General features: G+C 51.5%; 2 protein-coding genes across 7 annotated transcripts in view; one reads left to right on the forward strand and one right to left on the reverse strand.

The window, feature by feature from the left end:
* Positions 1-115: 115 nt before the first annotated feature.
* Positions 116-5360, reverse strand: GAMT (guanidinoacetate N-methyltransferase). Of its 3 annotated transcripts, none has more exons than XM_063404850.1 (7): positions 5275-5360; positions 3113-3326; positions 2191-2336; positions 2048-2111; positions 1223-1290; positions 1030-1140; positions 116-793 (listed from the first exon to the last, which is right to left on the reverse strand). In XM_063404850.1, exons 2-7 carry the CDS (start codon positions 3294-3296, stop codon positions 653-655), a joined length of 714 nt encoding a protein of 237 aa, XP_063260920.1. In that variant the 5' UTR covers positions 3297-3326; positions 5275-5360; the 3' UTR covers positions 116-652. The 3 variants fall into 3 exon arrangements, with proteins under 3 accessions (XP_063260920.1, XP_063260921.1, XP_063260919.1); XM_063404851.1 differs by lacking the exon at positions 5275-5360 and adding an exon at positions 5188-5266; XM_063404849.1 differs by lacking the exon at positions 5275-5360 and adding an exon at positions 4896-5144.
* DAZAP1 (DAZ associated protein 1) overlaps positions 4794-21121 on the forward strand; it is a 26452-nt gene continuing 10124 nt past the window's right edge. For 2 of the 4 annotated variants that reach the window (XM_063403328.1, XM_063403326.1), the window contains exons 1-7: positions 4794-4840; positions 10315-10355; positions 10804-10970; positions 11221-11286; positions 11914-12024; positions 14386-14434; positions 18608-18690. In XM_063403328.1, the coding sequence (XP_063259398.1) occupies positions 4809-4840; positions 10315-10355; positions 10804-10970; positions 11221-11286; positions 11914-12024; positions 14386-14434; positions 18608-18690 (549 nt within the window). In that variant the 5' untranslated portion in view covers positions 4794-4808. The remainder of the gene's footprint in view (positions 4841-10314; positions 10356-10803; positions 10971-11220; positions 11287-11913; positions 12025-14385; positions 14435-18607; positions 18691-21121) is intronic. The other 2 variants (XM_063403330.1, XM_063403327.1) reach the window with 1 other exon arrangement.

Here is a 21121-nt window from a genome sequence, read left to right on the forward strand (position 1 = left end):
ATGTGGAGCTCCTGAGCAGGGCAGGGATAAAGCAGCCTGTCCTGGGATGAGGAATGGTCATGCCTGAGGGACAAACACCCTTTGGAAAGACAAATAAATCGCTCGGGAACAGCAGTTTGGGTATTTCATTCCTTTTAATGGACTTTATCCCTTCTGAGGAGAGAGGAAATATTTATTGAGCTGTGAGGGGGTGTTGGGGTCAGGATTTGGGCTTTGGCTGAAAATGTTGGGAAACTTCCCTGGGGAGTGGCTTCAGGAGAAGCTGAAATGCCTCAGACTGCCCCATTTCTGCCACCTGGTGTGGATTATCTGATCTTGTGGGAAGCCACGCTGTGATTTCTCCAAGTGATCCAGTTTTTAGAGGAAATGGCTGGTTCTGGAACTCATTTAGCCAAAGGCTCCGAACCACACTCTGAAATTCCAGCTCAATTGAGAATTTGAAGTCTTGAGGGGACAGAGCAGGGTGAAATCTTCCACAGAGCCCACCAGACCCCTCCAGGGCAGGGGGCTCCCGGGAGATTCCTGTCCTTTTGTCCCCTGGAATCCACCCCAAACCTCCACCCAGCTCTGGATGAATCAGCTTCCATCTCAGGGGCTTTAAAGGAGCTCAGAGCTTTTCTCCTCCTCCTCAGCACATCGAGGGCCGGTTCCCTCAGTGTTTGAGGACGCTGGGGGTGATCATCCTGCCGTGGGAGTAGTAGCGGCACTCGGGGGGTGGCTGCAGCTCCATCACGCTGGTGCTGATGTTCTCCCGCCTGAACCCCGCCTGCAGCAGCGGCCCCACCTGCGTCTCCTGCGGGAGGAGCAGCCTTGGGGTGTCTCGTGTGAAGGACACAGCGCCAGCAGCGGGGAAAAACCCTCCGAGCTCCCCTTGGGCGTTCCCTGCCCGTCCCCAGCGCCAGCAGCGGGGGAAAACCCTCCGAGCTCCCTTTTGGCGTTCCCTGTCCGTCCCCAGCGCCGCGGGTGATTCCACAGCCACGGGGAGCTCTGGCTCATCCCGGGCACCGCTTGGGGAGGGGAAGGACTCACCTCGAACATCTTCTCGATGTCGCTGTACCTGGTTTTGAGCAGCTCTCCCCACGAGGTGAGGTTGCAGTAGGTGAGGACGCCCCCGGGCCGCAGCAGGCGGAAGGCGTGGCCCTGCCCGGGGCAGCGGGGCCGGCTCAGCTCCCCCGGCTCAGCCCCCGGCCCCCGCTGCCCCTCCGCGCCCCAGAGGTGTCACCTGGATGAAGTTGAACTGGTGCGTGTGCCAGGTGTCCTCCGACAGCGGGTAGGTGTCGTACAGGATCCCTGCCCGGGGACACGGGGAGCTGGGAGGGGCCCTGAGGGGATCCTTGGCCCGGGAAAATCCCCCTCGTGGCCTGGTGTGGTTGTGTTCCTACTGCAATTTATCTCCGTGTCTCTGAGCCCTGGAGGGCAGCGATGTGATGGCCCCCAACAGAAGGATCCATTTCCCCAGGACAAGGATCCACTCCAGGACAAGGATTTGCTCCCCAGGACAAGGATCCACCCAGGACAAGCACCCATTTCCCCAAGACAAAGATCTGCTCCAGGACAAGGATCCATTTCCCCAGCACAAGGATCTGTTCCCCAGGACGAGGATCCACTCCAGGACAAGGATCCACTCCAGGACAAATATCTGTTCCCCAGGACAAGGATCTGTTCCTCATGACAAGGATCTGTTCCCCTGGACAAGGATCCACTCCAGGACAAGGATTTTCTCCCCAGGACAAGGATCCATTTCCCCAGCACAAGGATCTGCTCCATGGGACAAGGATCTGTTCCTCATGACAAGGATCCACCCAGGACAAGGATCTGCTCCCCAGGACAAGGATCCACCCCAGGACAAAGATTTTCTCCCCAGGACAAGGACCCAGGGACACGGGTGTGCCCTGTCCCCAGCCCCACGGGAGGATGTGAGCTCCAGCTGCCCCCCGGGTCAGCTGCTCCCCCTTTCCACGGCTCAGGGACGCCCTGGGCTTTGCACAGCCCCGTTTGCAGTGGGGTCCCCCCCAGCCCAGCCCCTCCCCTGCCGTTGCTGTCTCACCACTGAAGTGCCCGTCCGGCAGCGTTGGCACCACGTCCTCCCACAGCCCCTTCAGGGGCACCACCTGCGGGCGGGGGGCAGAGGGGTGAGCTGGGGGGCTCACAGGCACCCCCCGGCCCCGGCACAGCCCGCCCTGCCCCGACCTTGTGTGGCTGTGCCTTTGCCCACTGCTCCAGGCGCCGGAACACGCCCTCGTTGCACTCGATGATCCAGTGCTCCTCGATGGCGAATTCCTGCACCTTGGAGGCGGCGATGGCCATCCCGAATCCCACCTCCAGCACGCGGCCGCCTGCAGGCGGAGCCGGCACTCGCAGCTCTGCGATTTCCCTGCCTCCAAACCCCCCAGCCCCGGATCCTGACCCATCCCTTCCCCAAACTGGGCTCTTTGGGAGCGCGTGGTGCTGCTGGCACTGAGGGGAGAAGCTGGGAGCAGCCCCATGTCCCTGTCACCTGCTGCCCTTCCAGCTGTCCCCCTGTCCCTGTCACCTGCTGCCCCCCACCGTGCCCCTTTGCCCCCACCAAACTCCCCCAGTTGATCCCAGTGGGAACAAACAACGTCCAACCCTCCCTGTGCCAGGGAAACAGCCCCAAAAGCGGCAGGGCCTGGTAGGGGAAACAGCCCCAAAAGCGGCAGGTCCTGGCATGGGAAACAGCCCCAAAAGCGGCAGGTCCTGGCATGGGAAACAGCCCCAAAAGCGGCAGGTCCTGGCAGGGAAAACAGCCCCAAAAGCAGCAGGTCCTGGCATGGGAAACAGCCCCAAAAGCGGCAGGTCCTGGGAGGGAAAACAGCCCCCAAATCAGCAGGGTCTGGATGGGAAATAGCCCCAAAAGCAACAGGTCCTGGGAGGGGAAGTGGCTGCCTCCCCATGTCCCCATCCCTTTTGAAGAATGCATCACCCTGACACAAGCACACAATGCCCTGCTGTCCCTGTCACTGCATGGGAGCCACGTGCAGCAGGGGGCACACGCAGCGGGGTCCCCCCGCAGGACATCTCCCCCCCGGCCAGCTGCTTTTGGGGCAGCTGCACCCCCAGCACACCCCGGAGCCCGCGGGGTCCCCGTTACCCTTCGACGCTGCCACGGTGGCCAGCGAGTGCATGTAGGGGGTCTCCCAGCGCTCCATCACCGGCTTGCCCAGGATCTCCAGGTGGGCGTCGGGCTCGTCGTAGCCCGCCGTGGCTTCCCTCCAGGCCGCCCTGCAGTCCTCGCCCTCGGCGAAGATCGGCCCGGCCGCTGCTCCGGAGCTCATGGCTGCGGGAGGGGAGTGCAGCTGGACGGGCTGAGGGAAAGAAAGGGCCGCGGGGCTCTTGGCCGGCTTTAAATAACCCTGCTGGAAAGTGCTGAGTGTGCACAGCCGGCTGGGGCCCCTCCAGGGATCGGGAGCGCTTATCGGGAATGGGAGCCCTTATCGGGAATGGGAGCCCTTATCGGGAACCGGGCACCGCGGGGCAGGCCGGGGCTGGCAGGCCTGAGAGGTCACGCGTGGCCTGGGGGTCACTGCGGTGATCGGGGGTGCAGGGGGTGTCCCCGCTCCCGGTGACACCGCGTGGTGCGTGCGGAGTGGGAATGACCAGCGCTGCTGTGTGCTGGAGCACGGCTGGATCGAGGGGGACAAGGGGGAAGGGGTTTTCCCTGTGCACGGTGCTGTGCCCCACGATGTGACACCCTCCGGGGCTGCACACCGGGGCTGTGCCACCCTCCGGGGCTGTGCCACCCTCCGGGGCTGTGCCACCTTCTGGGGCTGTGCCACTCTCTGGGGCTGTGCCACCCTCCGGGCCGCACACAGCCCTGTGCCCCGCGCTGTCCCCGCAGCAGGACCACGCACGCTGCCGGCCCCGGTTCGCACCGCACCCGAGGGTGAGCGGTGACACCCACGGGAGGGCAGTGGGACACCGCGAGTGGGCAGTGGGATCCTGCGGATCCCGGGGGTGGGTGACACGACCCCGTGCGTGGGCAATGGGATCCCGGGGCTGGGCACTGGGATTCCCAGGTGGGCACTGGGATTCCCGGGGGTGGGCACTGGTATGCCGGGTGGGCACTGGGATTCCCGGGGGTGGGCACTGGGATTCCCGGGTGGGCACTGGGATTCCTGGTGGTGGGCACTGGGATTCCCGGTGGGCACTGGGATTCCCGGGGGTGGGCACTGGGATTCCTGGGTGTGCACTGGGATTCCCGGTGGGCACTGGGATTCCCGGGTGGGCACTGGGATTCCCGGTGGGCACTGGGATTCCCGGGGGTGGGCACTGGGATTCCTGGGTGTGCACTGGGATTCCCGGTGGGCACTGGGATTCCCGGGGTGGGCACTGGGATTCCTGGGTGTGCACTGGGATTCCCGGTGGGCACTGGGATTCCCGGGTGGGCACTGGGATTCCCGGGTGGGTACTGGGATTCCCGGTGGGCACTGGGATTCCCGGTGGGCACTGGGACCCCGCCCACCCAGCGGAGGCCCCGCCCCTCCGGCGCGCGCGGACTGCCCTTCCCGCCGGCCCCCGCGCGCGCGCGGCCACGCCCCCCTCTGCCCCTCCCAGGGCGCGGCCCCGGAGACCCCGTAGCGAGGGGCGGGTGCGCGCGCAGCGGCGGCGCTGAGGGAGCGCGAGCGCGCGGCGGGGGGGGCCGGGCCGGGCCGGGGGCGGCGGGGGGGGAACCGGGACACAGGAACCGGGACACGGCCGGGAGCGCCCGCCCGCGGCCCCGCGACCCACCGCTGGCACCGCCGCCACCGGAGGGAAGAGCCGGGCGCGGTCCCGGAGGAGCCGCCGCCATGAACAGCGTGGGAGGCGCCGATGAGATCGGGTGAGGGGAAGGGGAGGGCGACGCGCCGGGACGGGGCGGGGAGCGGTTCGGTCACCTTTTCCCGCAACCTCAGCAGAGGATTCTCACCGGGGCTCTCCCGGGTCAGAGTGCTAAGCGGGGACCGGTGCCGGGCCGGGGGGTGTTAAGGAGGGGGGGACCGGTCCCGGGCCGGGGGTGCTGAGGGGGGGCCGGTCCCGCCATGTTGGGGCCGTGAGGGCGCACACCCCCTCCCGTCACGTGACCGGCGCGCGCGCGGGGCTGCGGCAGGTGCGCGCGCCCAAGGTCACCCGCCCGCGGCGCTTCCCGCGCCCGCCCGCACCGGATCCCGCACCGCGTCCCGCCCGCACCGGGTCCGGCCCGCGGCGCTTCCCGCGCCCGCCCGCACCGGGGCCCGGCCCGCACCGCGTCCCGCCTGCGTCCCTTCCGCGTCCCACCTCGTGTCCATCCGCGTCCTCCTCTCCTGCCCACTGACGCGGGGACAACGCGCCGCTCGAGGGAGGGGATTGTCCTGCACTGCTGGTGCGGCCTCACCTTGAGTCCTGCGCGCAGTTTTAGGCGCCACAGTGTAAGAAAGATACCCGTGGTGTTAGAGAGAGTCCAAAGGAGGGCAGCGGACACGGTGAAAGGCCTTGAAGGGAAACATTAGGACGAGCGGCTGAGGTTACTTGGTGTGTTCAGCCTGGAGGAGACTGAGGGGAGACAGAGCTCATCATAGTCTAAAACTTCCCGAGGGGAAGCAGAGGGGCAGCTGCGATCTCTGCTCTCTGGGACCAGTGACAGAACCCGAGGGAACGGCTGGAACTGTGTCCGGAGAGGTTTAGGGTGATTGTCAGGCAGGTTTTTGCCCCCAGAGGGTGCTGGGGCACTGACCTGGCTCCCCAGGGAATGGTCCCAGTCCCAAGGCTGCCAGAGCTCCAGGAGCGCTTGGACAACGCTCTCAGGGACAGGGTGGGATTGTTGAAGGGTTCTGTGCAGGGCCAGGAATGGGACTCGATGGTCCTTGAGGGGGATTCTGTGATTCTGTGACCCCGCTGGGAACTTTGACTCATCAGGGCCACGCCGAGGGGATTGGGCTGGAGGAGGGGGAAGGTGGCAGGGCAAAGGTGGCACCAGGAGCCTCCTCTCACCCTCCGTGTCCCCCTGCAGGGCTGCCCTCCCGAGCTCCCCTCTGCTCGGGATGTGCTCCAGGCAGGAAAATCCCGGTTTTAACCATTCCCGGGGGTTTTGTGGCTGCAAACCGAAATCCTGACACAGGCCTGGTCCTTGTGAGGTGCTTTTAGAATCACAGGAAGGCTTGGGTTGGAAGGGGCCTTAGAGATTATCCAGCTGCACTCAGGATTGCTCTGCTTGAGAGCTGTACCCTGGTGACATTGAAATGATCAGGCTGCACACTTGGGCATGGCAGGACTCAAAGCAGCAAAAACCAAATTAAAAACTCCTTGTCTGGTTCTTCCAGTGCAGGTTTTGGCACAGAATTTGCCTGCTAGGACTGATCACCTTGTTTGAAACTGTTGGAATGGTTTGGGTTGGAAGGGACCTTAGAGATGATCCCATTCCAACACACACTGCATGAGGCCTGTTTAAATATGTGGGCTTTGCTCTGGAAGTGTTTTTATTTGCTCGTGGGCCTTAATCCCTGCCTGGTGCCCTGTGAGAGACCTGATCAGGTGTGACTTCCCCAGCTGTAGGTGAGTGCCAGGCTCCAGCTTATTCCATGGAATATCATCAGCTCCCCTCTGAGCAAGCTTGGCTGTCCCAGGCTTTGTTCCCAGTCACAGCCTGGGATCCTTTGGAGCTGTAATCAGATAGGGAAGGGTTGAGGGTTAATCAGAGAGGGAAATTTGCTTTATTCTCCTCCCCCAAAAGCGCTCAGAGGGAAAGGTGAGAGCGTAAAACAAACTCAGCTGCTCCAGCCCTCGGAAGGAAACTCTGGTTTAAAGCTGTGGTGAGAGACAAGTCTGGATGGGAAGTTATGAGTTCAGCTGCTTTTCTAGGCAGAAATTTTCAGAGAAAACACCTAAGAAAGCTGGAAGCCTTGCAGGTGTGTTGGCATTGGTGGGGAGGGGCCTTGTGAGTGTTATTTGTTGTAATTAATTAGTATTTGGGGCTGGTTTGGATGAAGAAAAGTGCTGATCTTGATCCTTCTGTCCTGCAGCTGTTGGGAGCTGTGCTGAGGTGTTGATCAGAGCTATTAATCAAACTCAAGATTATTTATGTAGGCAAAGAGTTTGGTGGTTTTAAAATACCTTTACCTTTTTTACTAATCCTGAGTAGATCTGCTCCAGCAGCAAGTATGTTTATAGCAACAAAAATAAATGAGGAATTAAAATTCTCACAGGAAGCAGCGAAGCAGAACACTGGGTTAAAACTTCTGATACAACTTCAGCTTCTGAGGAGTCATTATCCAAATTTCTGCTCCTGGGGTGATCCCTGTGGGGGATTCTGCTGCTCCAGGAGTGCTGCACCTGCCAGTGGACAGACTCACCTGCCCAAAAACCAGGCTGGTGGCTTGTGCTGTCACCTGGCTGTGCTGGAGGGGCTTTGCATTCCAGGGGGGATGGACTGGAGTGTCCAGTCTGTAAATGTGGAGCTTTATGGAGGTGTGAATAAAAACACTGAAGAGTGTGAGGGGAGACTGAGCAGGGCCTGCAGCTTCTTCCCAAGAGGCAGCAGCAACCTCTGCTCTGTGGGACGAAGGGCAGGGGCTGAGGAAACGGCTGGAGCTGTGCCAGGGAGGGTCAGGCTGGGCATCAGGAAAGGTTTTTATCCCCCCGAGGGTGCTGGGGCACTGCCCAGGCTCCCCAGGGAATGGGCACAGCCCCAAGGCTGCCACAGCTCCAGGAGCATCGGGACAAAGCTCCCAGGGATGCTGGGGGTGTCTGTGAAGGGCTCAAGGGTCATGGTCCCCTTCCAACTCAGGATATTCTATGAATTGTATACATTTCTATGAATTTAATAACTGCCAGCCCATAAAGTGTTAGGACCAAGAGTTTCCTGGGATGGGGTGTGGGTGAGACCTTGGGAAAGGGCTGTGGATGCAGCTGAGCGTGGGGCAGGAGCACTCACACCCCCGTCCTGCCTCACAGCTGTCCTGTGCCATTCCACATCTGGATTTCTGTAAACTCTGGCCCTGCTCAGCATCTTCAAACCACAGAGGATCCCAAGGCAGAGGGTTCCTGGCTTTTGGTGTTCCCCAGCGTGTGTAGAAACCAGGCTGTGGATTTCCATACGGCTGCTGGAGCTGGCGTTGAGCAACCAGCTTTGCTGTTTGAGTCCATGTAGGAGGACTACAAATAATTCATGGTGGAATTGGAAGGTTTCAGTGACCTCCCTCCTTGCAGGCAGCTTGGTGTTCTCTCACAACACAGCTGGTACTTTTACAAGGATGTAAAGTAGATTACTCTTGTATACCAAGCTATCGAATTTAGTTAAAAACACCCCAAAACAAACCCTTAGCTCAAATGTGTTTGGTCAAGAAAATATCCCTAACCACACATCAAAACTTTATTATGAATACAGCAGTAGGTCTGGGTTTGGCTGGTTTTACTTTGCTATTAGGAAATCAGAGTTACTTATTTCCCCTAAAAATAACGGCACAAGAGAGGGGTTTGTGGAAAGGGAAGGTGGTCAGGGGACAGCTGTGGCAGCACCAGGGGCTGGGGCTGGCTGGGCACAGGGCAGGACCTGTTGCTGTGGACTGGCTGCTGCTGAGCAAAGCCCTGAGCCCGTGCCAGGAGCCAGAGGGAGCTGGGGACACTTCTCCAATCCTTGAGGGAAACTTCATCATCCCAACCATGGCACAGAACACAGGCATGCTCTGAGAGAGGGCAGGGCAGGGCTGCTGCTGACACGTCCTTTGGCATTACCATAACACAGCAGAGGCAGCACTGTCTGCTGTGACACTGAGCGCTGTCTTTGCCTCGCGTGTCACCAGCTCAGTTGTTTGCTGGCTGCTCAAGGAGAGGCTTTGATCAGCGCTTAACAGTCGGTCTGTTTTTGTCAAATACAAGACTCGTGTCACGTCTCTGCTTGTAACTCTGGAGCAGAATTTGCCTCGGTGGAACAAGGCTGGTAGGTGCTGTGTAGAGTTGGATGTTGTCACTTTTGCTGGTGCAGAAGGGTTGTGGCACCGTGTCCTGTCACACACAAGTGAATCAAAGTGGAGAGGGACGGGCTGGTTTTGTCAGTGAGCTGCCCTGCTCCACAGGAACTTCCAGTTCCCAACTTCCAGGGAACTTTCACTCCCCTGGAACTCCCAGTGCACCTACAGCTCCCACTGGGGATGACTGGGCTCTCCCTGCCGTTACCTGCTCCTGAAAAGAGCAGCTGAGAGGACATTTAATTTTTTATATTCGGAGAAATTCAGCTTTGCCTGTGTACGTTTGGATGCAGGAATTCCCACCACCCTCAGCTGTACCCTGGTATGGGTGAAGGTGAGTAGAAGACAAAGCAGAAGGTGATTTTTCTCTTTAAGGTCTGATGCAGAACTAGAGCGTTTCCCCCTAAAATAACCCAGTGCTTGTCTGTGCAGAGCCATGGAGCCATTAGTAGCAGAGTTTTTCACAGAATTGTACAATCTCCTGAGCTGGAAGGGATCCCCAAGGATCATGAAAACCCTGCACAGACACATCCCAACAATCCCAGCCTGTCCCTGACAGCATTGTCCAAATGTTCCTGCAGCTCTGGCAGCCTTGGGGCCAGGGAGCCTGGACAGTGCCCCAGCACCTTTAGGGGAAAAACCTTTCCCTGAGCTCCATCCCAACCCCTGACACAGCTCCAGCTGTTCCTGTTTATCCCAGAGAGCAGAGGTTGATGCTGTTCCTCAGGAGGAAGCTGCAGATGGGGGTGAGGGGATTTTTTGGGGTTGATTCTTGGTACTGACAAAGGCCAAGAGTTGAGGTGGCTCTAACCAACCTTTAATTACTGAGTAAATGAGTGCTGGAGGTTTTGTCACACCCAGGAGTTGATAAAGAGCCTGGCATGGAGCTCTTGTAGCACCTGCCCAGGTCCTTGGGCGTGCTGGGACACGAAACCCTGCAGATTTGGGTGCTCTTTGCAGAGGAAGAGTTGAATCAGTTCTAAGCAGTTTAGTTTGGGGTTTAGCCATGACTTTCTCCCCTCTCGGCGCTGTCTCGAAATGGGGTTGTACAGTGGTTTCCCAACTGGAGCTGGATTAGAGCTGCTCTGTGGTTCAGTACCTGCTGCACAGGTTTGACTTCTGTCTCAGGCAGTTCTGCTTTTGCTTTCACCCCTCGAGAAGGTGCTGGAGCTGAGTGAGGCTCTGTGGTGAGCGAGGGAGGAGCAGAGAGCAGGGCTGGAGGAAGGGTTTGGTTTAATCGGCGCCTTGGAGCGCAGCGCCGGCTTCATAGGGCGTGTTGGAGGCCCTGGAACCCCCAAACCTGTCCAGAATTTGTGCCTGCAATAGGATGGAGCTTGTGCTGCAGCCCTAAAGCTGCCCTGTGCTTTGTTTGCAGAAAGCTGTTCGTGGGTGGCCTGGACTGGAGCACGACACAAGGTGAGCAACGAGTGCTGCAGGCCTTGGGCCGTGGTGAAAACTCAGCCTGGAGCTTTGAGCAGCATTGCTGTGGGGAGGAGAGGGGGCTGAGCCTCCTCTTCCTCCTCTGCTAATTAATAAACCTTGCTGTACAGACAGCTCAGATATATAATTATGTATATTTTTAATATATTTGTACTTTTAGGTTTATATTGTTTGGTGCTAAAGTTTCTGTCAGCTCAACAGACAACCCTTTTTATAATCACTTTCCTACTATTTTCCATTTGTATAAATGGAAATAAACAGTTGTCTGCCATTTGTTTACAGGAAGTAAGATGTGATCATTTTCAAAAGATGAGTTTGAAGTTGTTTTCCCTGTTTGCTGATCTGTTGTCTCATAATTGCAAACACAGTCTGGTGCTGTTAATATCTGGTTCTGTTTAATATTTGCTTTTTTTTTCTTTAACAGAAACCCTTCGTAGCTACTTCTCCCAGTATGGAGAAGTTGTAGACTGTGTAATAATGAAAGACAAAACAACAAATCAATCTCGAGGATTTGGATTTGTCAAATTTAAAGATCCCAACTGTGTGGGAACAGTGCTGGCCAGCAGACCTCATACGTTAGATGGCCGAAACGTAAGTTTCTTTTGTGTTTTTATTTTTTCTCCTGCACCAGATTCAAAGATTTGCTTTAAATTCTGGCTCCTTATTTGCAGAGTGTCAGAATTAACCTGGTTGTTGGTTTAAATGATTTATTGTAAGGCAACTCTAACTCCGTGGTTTGTGTTGCTCTGAGGAGCTGCAGTCAGGGTTCAGCTGCCACAAATGTAACATTTAGAGCAAAACCCTGCGTGCTGAGGTCTGACCAAACTGGAACTTCTTCCAGATTGATCCAAAGCCATGCACACCTCGGGGGATGCAGCCAGAGCGGACACGGCCGAAGGAAGGATGGGTAAGGAAAGATCCCTCTGTGTCCTCCTCTTGAATTCCTCTGGGTTATATCTATGTTTTAAAGGCAGAAGTCCTGCCTGTATCCGAGTTCTCTTGAATTCCTCTGGGTTATATCTGTGTTTTAAAGGCAGAAGTCCTGCCTGTATCCGAGTTCTCTTGAATTCCTCTGGGTTATATCCGTGATTTAAAGGCAGAAGTCTGTACACAGAACTCAAGTGTCAATTTTATTCCCAGAAGTTGTCTTTTACTCAGATTTCCGTGGGCAGGCCCTGCACAGAGCAGTGCCAGTTTGGGTGTGGTGTTCCCCAAGCTCTCAGCGATGCTTTTAGTGCAGCTCTTCAGATCTGAGAGCAGTGTCTGGAGGGGCACGGGCAGGGCTGATGCTGTTCCAGCCCACTCCACAGCCTGCAGATTTCAGTGTAAAATGAGTCAGTGGCCTCACAACACAGGCCCTGGATTCCTCTGAAGAACAGGGGACACCAAACCTCTGAGCTCAGAATATTCCTCTCTTTTGTGCCTTCAGGAGCTCTCCCCTCAGCCAGAGCCCACTGTTCATGGTTCAGTGTAAAATGCTAGAAGCAGCCCCCCTTATTATCCTTCTGACTGAATTTTCTCCTCCTTGATTTAGCAGAAAGGATCCAGGAGCGATAACAATAAATCCAATAAAATTTTTGTTGGTGGGATTCCTCATAACTGTGGCGAGACAGAGCTCAGGGAATACTTCAAGAAGTTCGGAGTGGTGAGTCCTGGGGGGAAGGTGCCTCCCCTCCCTGCTGCCTCCTCTCACATTCCCTCAAGCTGTCAAATTTCGGGGTAATTTGGACAAATTTCTGGAGGGGCACCTGAAGCATTTTGTGAGAAACTGTAGTGAGCATTCATCATCTGGAAATGTCCCTTGGCAGAACCCGCTGCTCGTGTGGAGTTTTCTTTGCTGCTTCTGTCCCCTCATGTTTAAATCTACCTGATGCATTATTCTGTCCCTTCTTCCAAAAACTCCTGAGGTGGCTTAAGAATGATTTTTTTAATTATTATTTTTATTGTTTCCACCCCTCCCCCCCTTTCTCTTGATAACTTTCAGCCGGGCAATTAAAAATGTCTGCTGATTATTTTTTGGGAGCAGTGAGTCTCTCAATGGGCTGAGTTTTAAGATCCTGGTATTTGTCTGTGTGTACAGATCAGTTAAATTTGGGTCTCCTGCCATTATATTTTATATATGTATATATATATATATTATATATATTTTGGGAGCAGTAGCTGCTTTCAAACCATCTGGAATCTCAGTTCTGGTGTCCCTAGAACCTCCATGCTGAGACAAACTGCTCCTCCTGCACCTTCTTTAATTCAGTTTGTAACCTTGGACTGAAATTGCTGTCTTCTGTGTTATGTTTTTATTTCCTTTTTATTTAGTTTTAACTCCCATTTATCCCAGCTCTCACTGCGAGTTAAATATGGTAAATGACTGAATTAAATAATAAGTTTGAGGAAGTTAAGGATTGCCTGAGTTAAATTCAGGACTGCTGGTAAAAATCAACTTGACTGGCATTTAGTGTAGTTTTTGATACTTTTTTCAATAACCTTTTTCTGATATTTCTTAGTGGCAAAAAAAATACAATTTATTGAGAAACAAATCCTTAAATTTACCAAGAGTTAAATCAATGTTTAAAATTCCCTTAAGATAATCTACTTAAAACTCAAAAAACAACAGCTAACAACTGTTTCTTTAGCTTGAAAAGCTGCAGTAGAATAATAATAAAAAGCAGGGAGCACATTCCACAGCTGTGGGATGTAGTTTCTAAAGGCTCTTCCTCACAGACTTGGCTTTCCAGCTGTGCCCTGGATGCTGGGGAGATACAGGGTTTGTCCTGCAGATGTAGAAGGCAACAGCCACAACTGTAAGTGCCCTTCAGAGTAAGTAGTAGCACTTTGATCATAGTACAGAAATCAGAAAAACCTTCCTGGAGTAGAAATCAGAAAAACCTTCCTGGAGTAGAAATCAGAAAAACCCTCCTGGAGTAGAAATCAGAAAAACCCTCCTGGAGTAGAAATCAGAAAAACCCTCCTGAAGTTGTACCGAGTCCCCTTGGAGCAGTGGGGTCTCACAAATGTTTTTGTGGCCACCAGAGTGAAGAGCCCAAGGCAGGCAGGGGTTTTTAGCCCTGATAATTGCTAAATAATTAAGGCCAGGATGAAGAGGGTCCAAAGGGAGCAGGGGAGGGACAAATCTGGCTCTGATTGTCCCTTGTCCCATGTCCCAGCCCCAGCTGGGAGCATCCACTGGGCTGTGCTCAAGTGAGTGCAGCAACTCACACCCGAATATTTTCTAGCTGTTAGTAAAGAGAAAATCGTGTCAGACTTTAAACTCATTTTTATTCACGAGTAAAAATATCCTAAGATTATCTTTGAGATAAAATCCACAAAATCACACTCATTTTGTGAGCACTTTGTGCATCTGAGAGGTTTCAGAGCCGTTCCCTTCAGCTGTTTTAATGTTGACATAAACATCACACCTCAGGTTTTGTTGAAATTGTAGCTCACTGTGGTGCTCATTCCGAGAATAATCCTGAAGCCCTTGAACAGCTTGCAATTTCCATTTTTGCTTTTTTTAGGTTAAATTCACACTGATACTGCTCATCCAGAACTTAGAGGGGTTTTGTAAAGCTGTTTGGTGCTCTGGGCCTCTCTGGTGCTCCAGTAATTCAATCAGAGGAACCCTGCACGTTCCTAAAGGTGCCTGCAGCTCAAGCTGCTTTCCATGAAAAGTGAAAATGATTAAAAATAGGGAAAAATCCTGTTTTAAAAAGCTACACTGATGAGTTGTTGGAAAACAAACCTTTGGGGCGTGTAATAAGCCACAGAGTGGATACAAATAATACAAAACCTCGATGTTAAATTAAAATATTAAGTGTGATGAGCCAGTAGAGATGAACTCAGGCTTTCTAAACTCCCAGGAAGAGCCATAGTCGGTGTTTTTGTGCTGTTGCTGGGCTGGAGGCTGCAGCTGGGTTGTGCTTTGTGGGTAGAGAGCAGGAACCAGCCCGTGGTGCCTGTTCCAGCCCTCCCCTGGCAGCACAGGGAGTAGAATTTCCCTTCTCTCTTCCAGGTCACTGAAGTTGTAATGATCTATGACGCAGAGAAACAGAGGCCCCGAGGTAAAGGCTGATCTAGTTTGTCCTTGAAATTTCTTCATACTCTGCTATAGTCAGATGGCAAACTATTTCACACCATCAGAAAAGGTAGATTTTTTTTTTTTCCCTATGTTGCCTCAGGAAAAAGAATAATTCACTGGGCAAACATCACTTCAAGTCTAGACTCTTCATCTCCAGCTTCACTTGTGTCTGTGCATTTCAACTCAGATGTTTCATGCTCATTGATGGGTTGGGGTTTTTTTTTTTTTGTAGTTGAATGAAATTTGATTCTTGAGCCACTCCTGTGGCTTAAGGTACTTTTGAGGGGGGAAAAATAAGCAGATTTTCCTCCTGTTCCTCATGAAAGGTACGTTGGGGTCTCTAAGTGCATGTGGGGTGCTCCAGGCAGAGCACGAGACAGGACAGAATCCATCCATCACCTGCTTTTTGTTTTGGTTAATGGCTTCACCTCAAACTAAAGAAAAACTCCTCTTAAACATCACAAAATAATTCTGAAATATATATATACGTGTATCTTTTTAATTGGGATATACAACCCCTGTATACCAGATTGCTTTTGAAGAGGGGAGGGGAAAAAAAAACCCCAAAAAACCTGAAAGATTCACGAGATATTGAATCAAGCTGGGAACCTTTGGTCAAAATATGAAGCAATTCCATGTCACCCCCATCCCTTTGCATCCACCACCTGTTTGCCAAGGAAGAGGCAATATTTTGGCACGTGAAGCTTAGCTGTGCTCCCACCCTGTAGCATGTTGGACATGCTAGAGAATAGTTTGCCATCTGAACTTTTCATTTCTCTTCTGCCTCATTATTAAGAAATATATCCTTCACTTCATATTTATTAAGCTGTTAAGTCTTAGTTTTATTTTTAATTTAGACATACATCCTTAGTGACATATTTAAGTGTTTCATAGTAAAGTATGGTAATGTTAAGTAAGTTCTTTTTTTGTTTCTTTTCTCTCTGTGAATTGTTTGACTGTGATTAACGATATCTCTTTAGATTTCTTCTCTCTAGGTGATAATTTATCACAGAGGTACAGGCCAGTTCCGCAGTCAGAGGAGGGACGGGCTTTGTCTTTTATTGGAGTGTAAACGAAGTTTCAATATATTTGTTTTTTTTTTGTTTTCTTGCTTTAGCTATCCTAATCTTCTTCCAACAGATACCTTTGATTTAAGCAGCACATAAATTCATCTGTTTCAGTGCTCTAGAGCAGCTGGTTTTGGGTAGAGGAGACAAAGGCATCCGAATGTGATTTGGGGCTGAAGTTCTGAAATATTTCAGTAATTTCTGTATCATCTCTATCTTTGCAATATTTAATCCCAGCCTTGCAGCCTCTGTGCAAAAGGTGCTTCAACATCATGCCTGCTCTGGATTAATCCTGTCTCAATTAATGGCTTCTCTGCTTCAAGCTTACTAAAAACAGGCAAAGGAGGGCTTGGGGTGCAAAGCACAAGTGCCAGGTGGGGAAGGGTCGTGTCTCTGCCCACAGAAGAATTCCTCCCCTAATTCATCAGACTTCTTGAGCACTTCTTGAATCCTGTCTCTCTGCCTTTCCTTTCTGTGCTGTTCCAGGCTTTTTTTAGTGTGCTGACTAACAGTCATCTCCCAAAATGGCCTTGGCAGTCCCTGGAGGGTGCTAGGAAAAATTCTTCGAGTTTGTGTTGGGAACTCCTGGTTGTGCATCCCAGAACACATTTTCTCTTGACTTCTCTCTGTGTTCTCTTGCTGCTGTGTCCCCTTATCCTTTTAATGACTATTTATAAAATTCCAGAGGCCACTTCAGTGCCATCCCTCCTCACACTCTTCTGAATTTTGCCTTTTCCCATTCACTTTACCACCCTTCCTTTGGAAGTGCACCTTGGTTTAGTGGTAGGAGGAGGAAAAATGATCCCTGTAGGAGAACCCATCCACCTCCAGCTCCTCAGGAGGCACCAAACTCTCAGGTGATGTCCTTGAGGAGCTGGCTGGGGTCAGGTATCCCCCTGAGCTTTGCTTCCTCCCAGTCCTGCCTGCTCTGCCTCATCCAGGCTCTTCCCCAGCCCCAGCACAGCCGTGTCACACTTCTGAGGAGCAAAGTGGCTTTGGGGCAGTCCCAGCCTCCCCTGGGTCCTGTTCTTGGCCAAGCCAGCAGCCAGGGAGGCATTTCCAGGTTCTGGCTGTGTCTGTTCCCCTCCTCCCGTGGCTGCAGAGCTGTCACTGTGCTCTGGTGCTCTTGGATTCCTGCTGGGTGCAGTTCATTTCTCCAGCCCTTACAGAGCCCTGTCCTCCAGAAACTGAAGCTGCAGGTGGTGGGTTTCATCACTTCTGCTCAAAAAAACTTCACCTCTACTCTGATTTCTTCACTCTTCCTTATCTTGTGCTGTCTGACCCTTTTAAATCCCCGTTTTAAAATTTATTTCCTCAGCGACCTCTTGCTCTCTCTGTTCCACCCCTCCATCCTCATCCCACAATCCATCCCCCTCCTTTAGCTTTGGAATCAAATTTAACAACAACCTTCACATTCAGATGGACCCCATTGTTTTTCTTCCCCATCTCTTTTTTAGACAAAGGCTGGAACACCAAACGTGATTTAAATACAAACACTTTTCCTTTGGCTCCAACACTCGGATTTCTGGTTAACTCAGACAAATATATTGTGATGAAATGCTGCCCTCAGCTTCGAGGCTGCTTTCATCACAGCTCCACAAAACTTCGTTTATACTGCCAGTCTCTTGTGTGTGGGAAATGCCAAGTTTTTTCCTTTTTATTTTCAGTTTATTTTAGTGATGTCTTTTGCTCTTGTTGCTGACAGCAGAATTTGACCTGCTGGAATCTATTTTGGCCTGTATCTTTGTGTATTTTTATATATATATATATATATATAAACTTTCTCTACACTAGGCCTCTTTGGGCTTACCCAACGCAGTTGGATAAGCGTGGAGAGACATTCCTGTGCTAGATCCTGTATTCTGTAACGCTTTAGAGCAAGATTTGGCTGCTGTCAGCACTAGCTGCAAAGCAAAACGCAAACCAAGGGGGAAATCTTGGGTTTCAGAAAAGCAGAACCGCATCCATGTTCCATAAACGCTTCCCACGCCGCACCTCGGGTTTCTTTTCTAATTTTTTACTGCTCTCCCCCCTTTCCCCCTCTCCGTAGCTGATCCAAAGAATGGCACAACTCCTGTACTGCATGTGTCCCTCCCTGCCCTGGGTTGTCCCCACCAGCAGCCAGGGGGTGATGGCATGAAGCAGCCGCCGTGTCCTGGGGATTAACCACTATTTTGCCACTCTCTCGGCTGTGTCAGCAGCTACAACCTGCGTGCAGAGGTTCTCAGAGTCACCTCCAAAAGGGGGAGCTTTGCCTCCTTCCCCAGAGTTTTCTCCGAGCTGCCAGCAGCCAGGGCTGTGCTCAGGGGGAAGGGAATGAGCCGCCCATCGTTGGGGGCAGAAAGGAGTGGGGATTTGTGTGGATTTTCAAAAGGAAACCAGCAGGAAATACAAGAAATTAAACAGATTCAGGACGTGGCAGCAAGGCCACGTTGTGTGTGAGCAGCACCTCGCAGGGGGTTGTGTTGGGAAGGAGTAACACCCGTTCCCTGCTTTTCCTCCAAGGTGTGGAAAACTTGAGAACCTCTGATGTAGGTTGTTAGTTCCTGAAGCTTCTCATTCATCCATGGAGTGGTAAAATTCCTCATGCTTTAACAGCTACATTTCAAAACTAACTCTCTTATTTTCCACGGAAAATATTCCCTAACTGGAAGCTGGGCTAAGGGATTGGGAGCAAGTTGCTTTGCAGCTTTGGGGAACAGGGATATCTGATAGGTTTTCCTTGGGAAACTAGGCTGAATCAAAGGGAGGAGCAGCAAAGTTGCTTGACTTCAATCTGCTGTCCCACAAATATTTTGATTTTAGCAGTTTTTTTCCATTTCCTGGTAGGTGGATGAGGAATAAAATCAAATTAAAAGCCGGTTAACGAGCTCAGTTCGAAGCTGCATGCACGCAATCGAGATGAGGCACTAAAGCCTCTTCACAGGAAGTATCCATTGCAATTTCCTCAGAGTTTTTATGCCAATTGAACACAAGTGTCGTTATCTGAAACCCCTGCTTGAACCCTTGGTCTGCCCCTAATACTGTTCATCATCCTGTTTTGTGTCACAACACCCTGCTACCTTGATTCACTCTTCGTCGTTGGCTAGGTTTTGGATTTATTACTTTCGAGGACGAACAATCAGTGGACCAGGCTGTCAACATGCATTTTCACGACATCATGGGCAAAAAAGTGTGTAGTTGTAGTTTTATTTTACCTTAAGAAAGAACCAAGTCTTGGGCAACGAACGATTTCACTGGGGAATCCAGCTTTAAGGGTGATGGGAGGGCGCAGCAGTCCAAATTCAAATTTATCCACGGAGGTGGGGAAAGTCTGAGTTTGCTGGAGAAGGGGAGGTGAGATGGGGGCAGCCTGGGGAAGGGAGGGTTTGGAAGCCTGAGGATTCAGGCTGTGGGCTCTGCTTGGGGTGAGGCCTTGTTTGTACAGACCTGGGGGCTGCTCTGGCTGAGCAGATAAACTGGGATTGGCGTCACTGGGATGAACTGGTGCTCGCTGCCTCTGCTGTGAGCACTGCTGTGGTGCAGGGAAAGGAATCAGTGAATTCCAGCCGTTGGAAAAGCAGAATCCCAGTGAAATCCGAGTTGTTCAAGGCTTGGTTTAAGATACCACTCCTTCAGATGTGTACTCGATGCTCAAATCTCGAGGTGGTGGCAGACAATCTGCTTTATATAATCTTAAACTTTAAAAGAAAAAAGGGAGGAAAAAAAAAACATCCTGAAGGATTGGTTTTTTAAAAAATTGGGTCACTTACTGTGAAACTTTGATACCAACCCACGTACTCTATATAGTATTTAACCACAATGCAGTTAAGTGACCTCTGGTTGTTTCATCTTCATACTGTGTTGTCAGCAAACGGGGCTTGGATAGGGAGGGATTTTTTAGGCTCCTTTGATGTTACTCAGCAAGGAACATGCTTTTACCTGTGGAAAAAAAAAAAAAGAAACAACAAACCTAAAAGCAAAAGAAATTGTTGCAGGACACCCAAGTTTTATATAGAGAGAAAAGAGGGATTTAAAGAAAAATGAACCACAGGAAATTCTGGTAAATTTAAGTCCTTGCACAGCTTCAGGATATATCCTATTTTAAACTAAATGTTAAATCTGATAAACTTAGAGTCAGGGGGTTCAGGGAGACGCAGAAGGTTCTCACAATCCTTAAATTATTGCATTTTGTTTGAGCTTTTAATTGTCTTTAAAGTCTTTTACGTGGTGATATTTCAAAAGCCTTTCCTTAGCTAGCAGGGGCCACACTCTGCACATCAGTGCAGTTCTGGTTCATTTTGCAGTGTAATAATTCCTCTGAATTTGTTTTGGGGTGGAGGGCAGGGTGGTTTTCCTGAAAATGGAATAAAGGAAGGTGCTGGGGGGATCCAGAACATCAGTTCTTGGTTCCTGGTGTGAGCAGCAAATCACACAGGGCTGTGCAAGGATCGCCTGTGTCCCCCCAATTCCCTGATCTGCCCTTGGAATTGCCTTCAGCGAGCCCTAAAATGGGAGCAACTGTGGAAAAAAAGAAAAAAAACAACCTAAAAGCAAAAGAAATTGTTGCAGGACACCCAAGTTTTATATAGAGAGAAAAAAGTGATTTAGAGGAAAATGAACCATAGGAAATTCTGGTAAATTTAAGTCCTTGCACAGCTTTAGGATAGATCCAGATTTTAAACTAAATGTTTAAATAAACACCCACGAGGTGCTGGGAGAGGGTGGAGAGCCCAGGGGGAGCCTGCAGGTGTCACCTCAGTGCTGCTGGCTTTGGGACACCGCGCTGGGACTCGGAGTCCTCAGTGTTCCCCAAACAAACCCAATTCCAAACTGAAATATTTGATTTTTGCCTGTTTTCCCCCCCTTTCAGTGACCACAAAAAGCAGGATTCAGGGATTTTTAGCTCAGAGTAACAGAGCTGCAGGTGTGAAATTCGAGCCTCCCTATTGCACAGGGAATTTTCAGTCCTCACTTTGGCAGTTCCCCGCTTCCAAGTGTGCACTGAAAAATTAATGGGATTCTTCCACCAGGATTAATGAGCTCCAGATCCCCTGCTCTCTCCTTCACTGCCTAATCATGCCTGCTTTAAAAATGGTATTTCTGTCTTTTTGGTAATTAAAAAGGTATTGCTGAAATGAATCCATATGTTGTTGAAAAGGGAGGGGGGTGAAATTAAAATTGCAAGAAGGCCTCTGCTTTTGTAAGCAATAACCGAATTCCCTCAAGGCAAATGTGTTAAGACTCATTAATTTGAGTCCTTTGAAAAATTCCCTTGGTTCCTCTCTGGAAGGGCCTTGAGCTGACAGAGATTTGGTTACTGTCATGTCTCATGTCCTTGGGGCATTGGCAAGGGGGGTGTGAGGGGCTTTGTCCTTGCCTTGTGCCTGTTTCCTGTTTGTTCTCCGACATGAATGGCTTTTAAGACACGGCAGGAAGAATTCTGAATACTTTATTTTCCATACTACTCAGGCCCATTGATGATTGAGAATTATTTTCTTTGTACTCTGGCACCCATTAAAATTAATCATGAAATGAGAAAAAAAAAAAGCCTCGAATTCAGCGAGTGCTGAGAGGGTTTCATTAAATCAGAACTGGATTTTTTTTGAGAGGTTTATGTTGAA

Source organism: Prinia subflava, chromosome 8 (genome assembly GCF_021018805.1).
Source record: "Prinia subflava isolate CZ2003 ecotype Zambia chromosome 8, Cam_Psub_1.2, whole genome shotgun sequence".
NCBI lineage: Eukaryota > Metazoa > Chordata > Aves > Passeriformes > Cisticolidae > Prinia > Prinia subflava.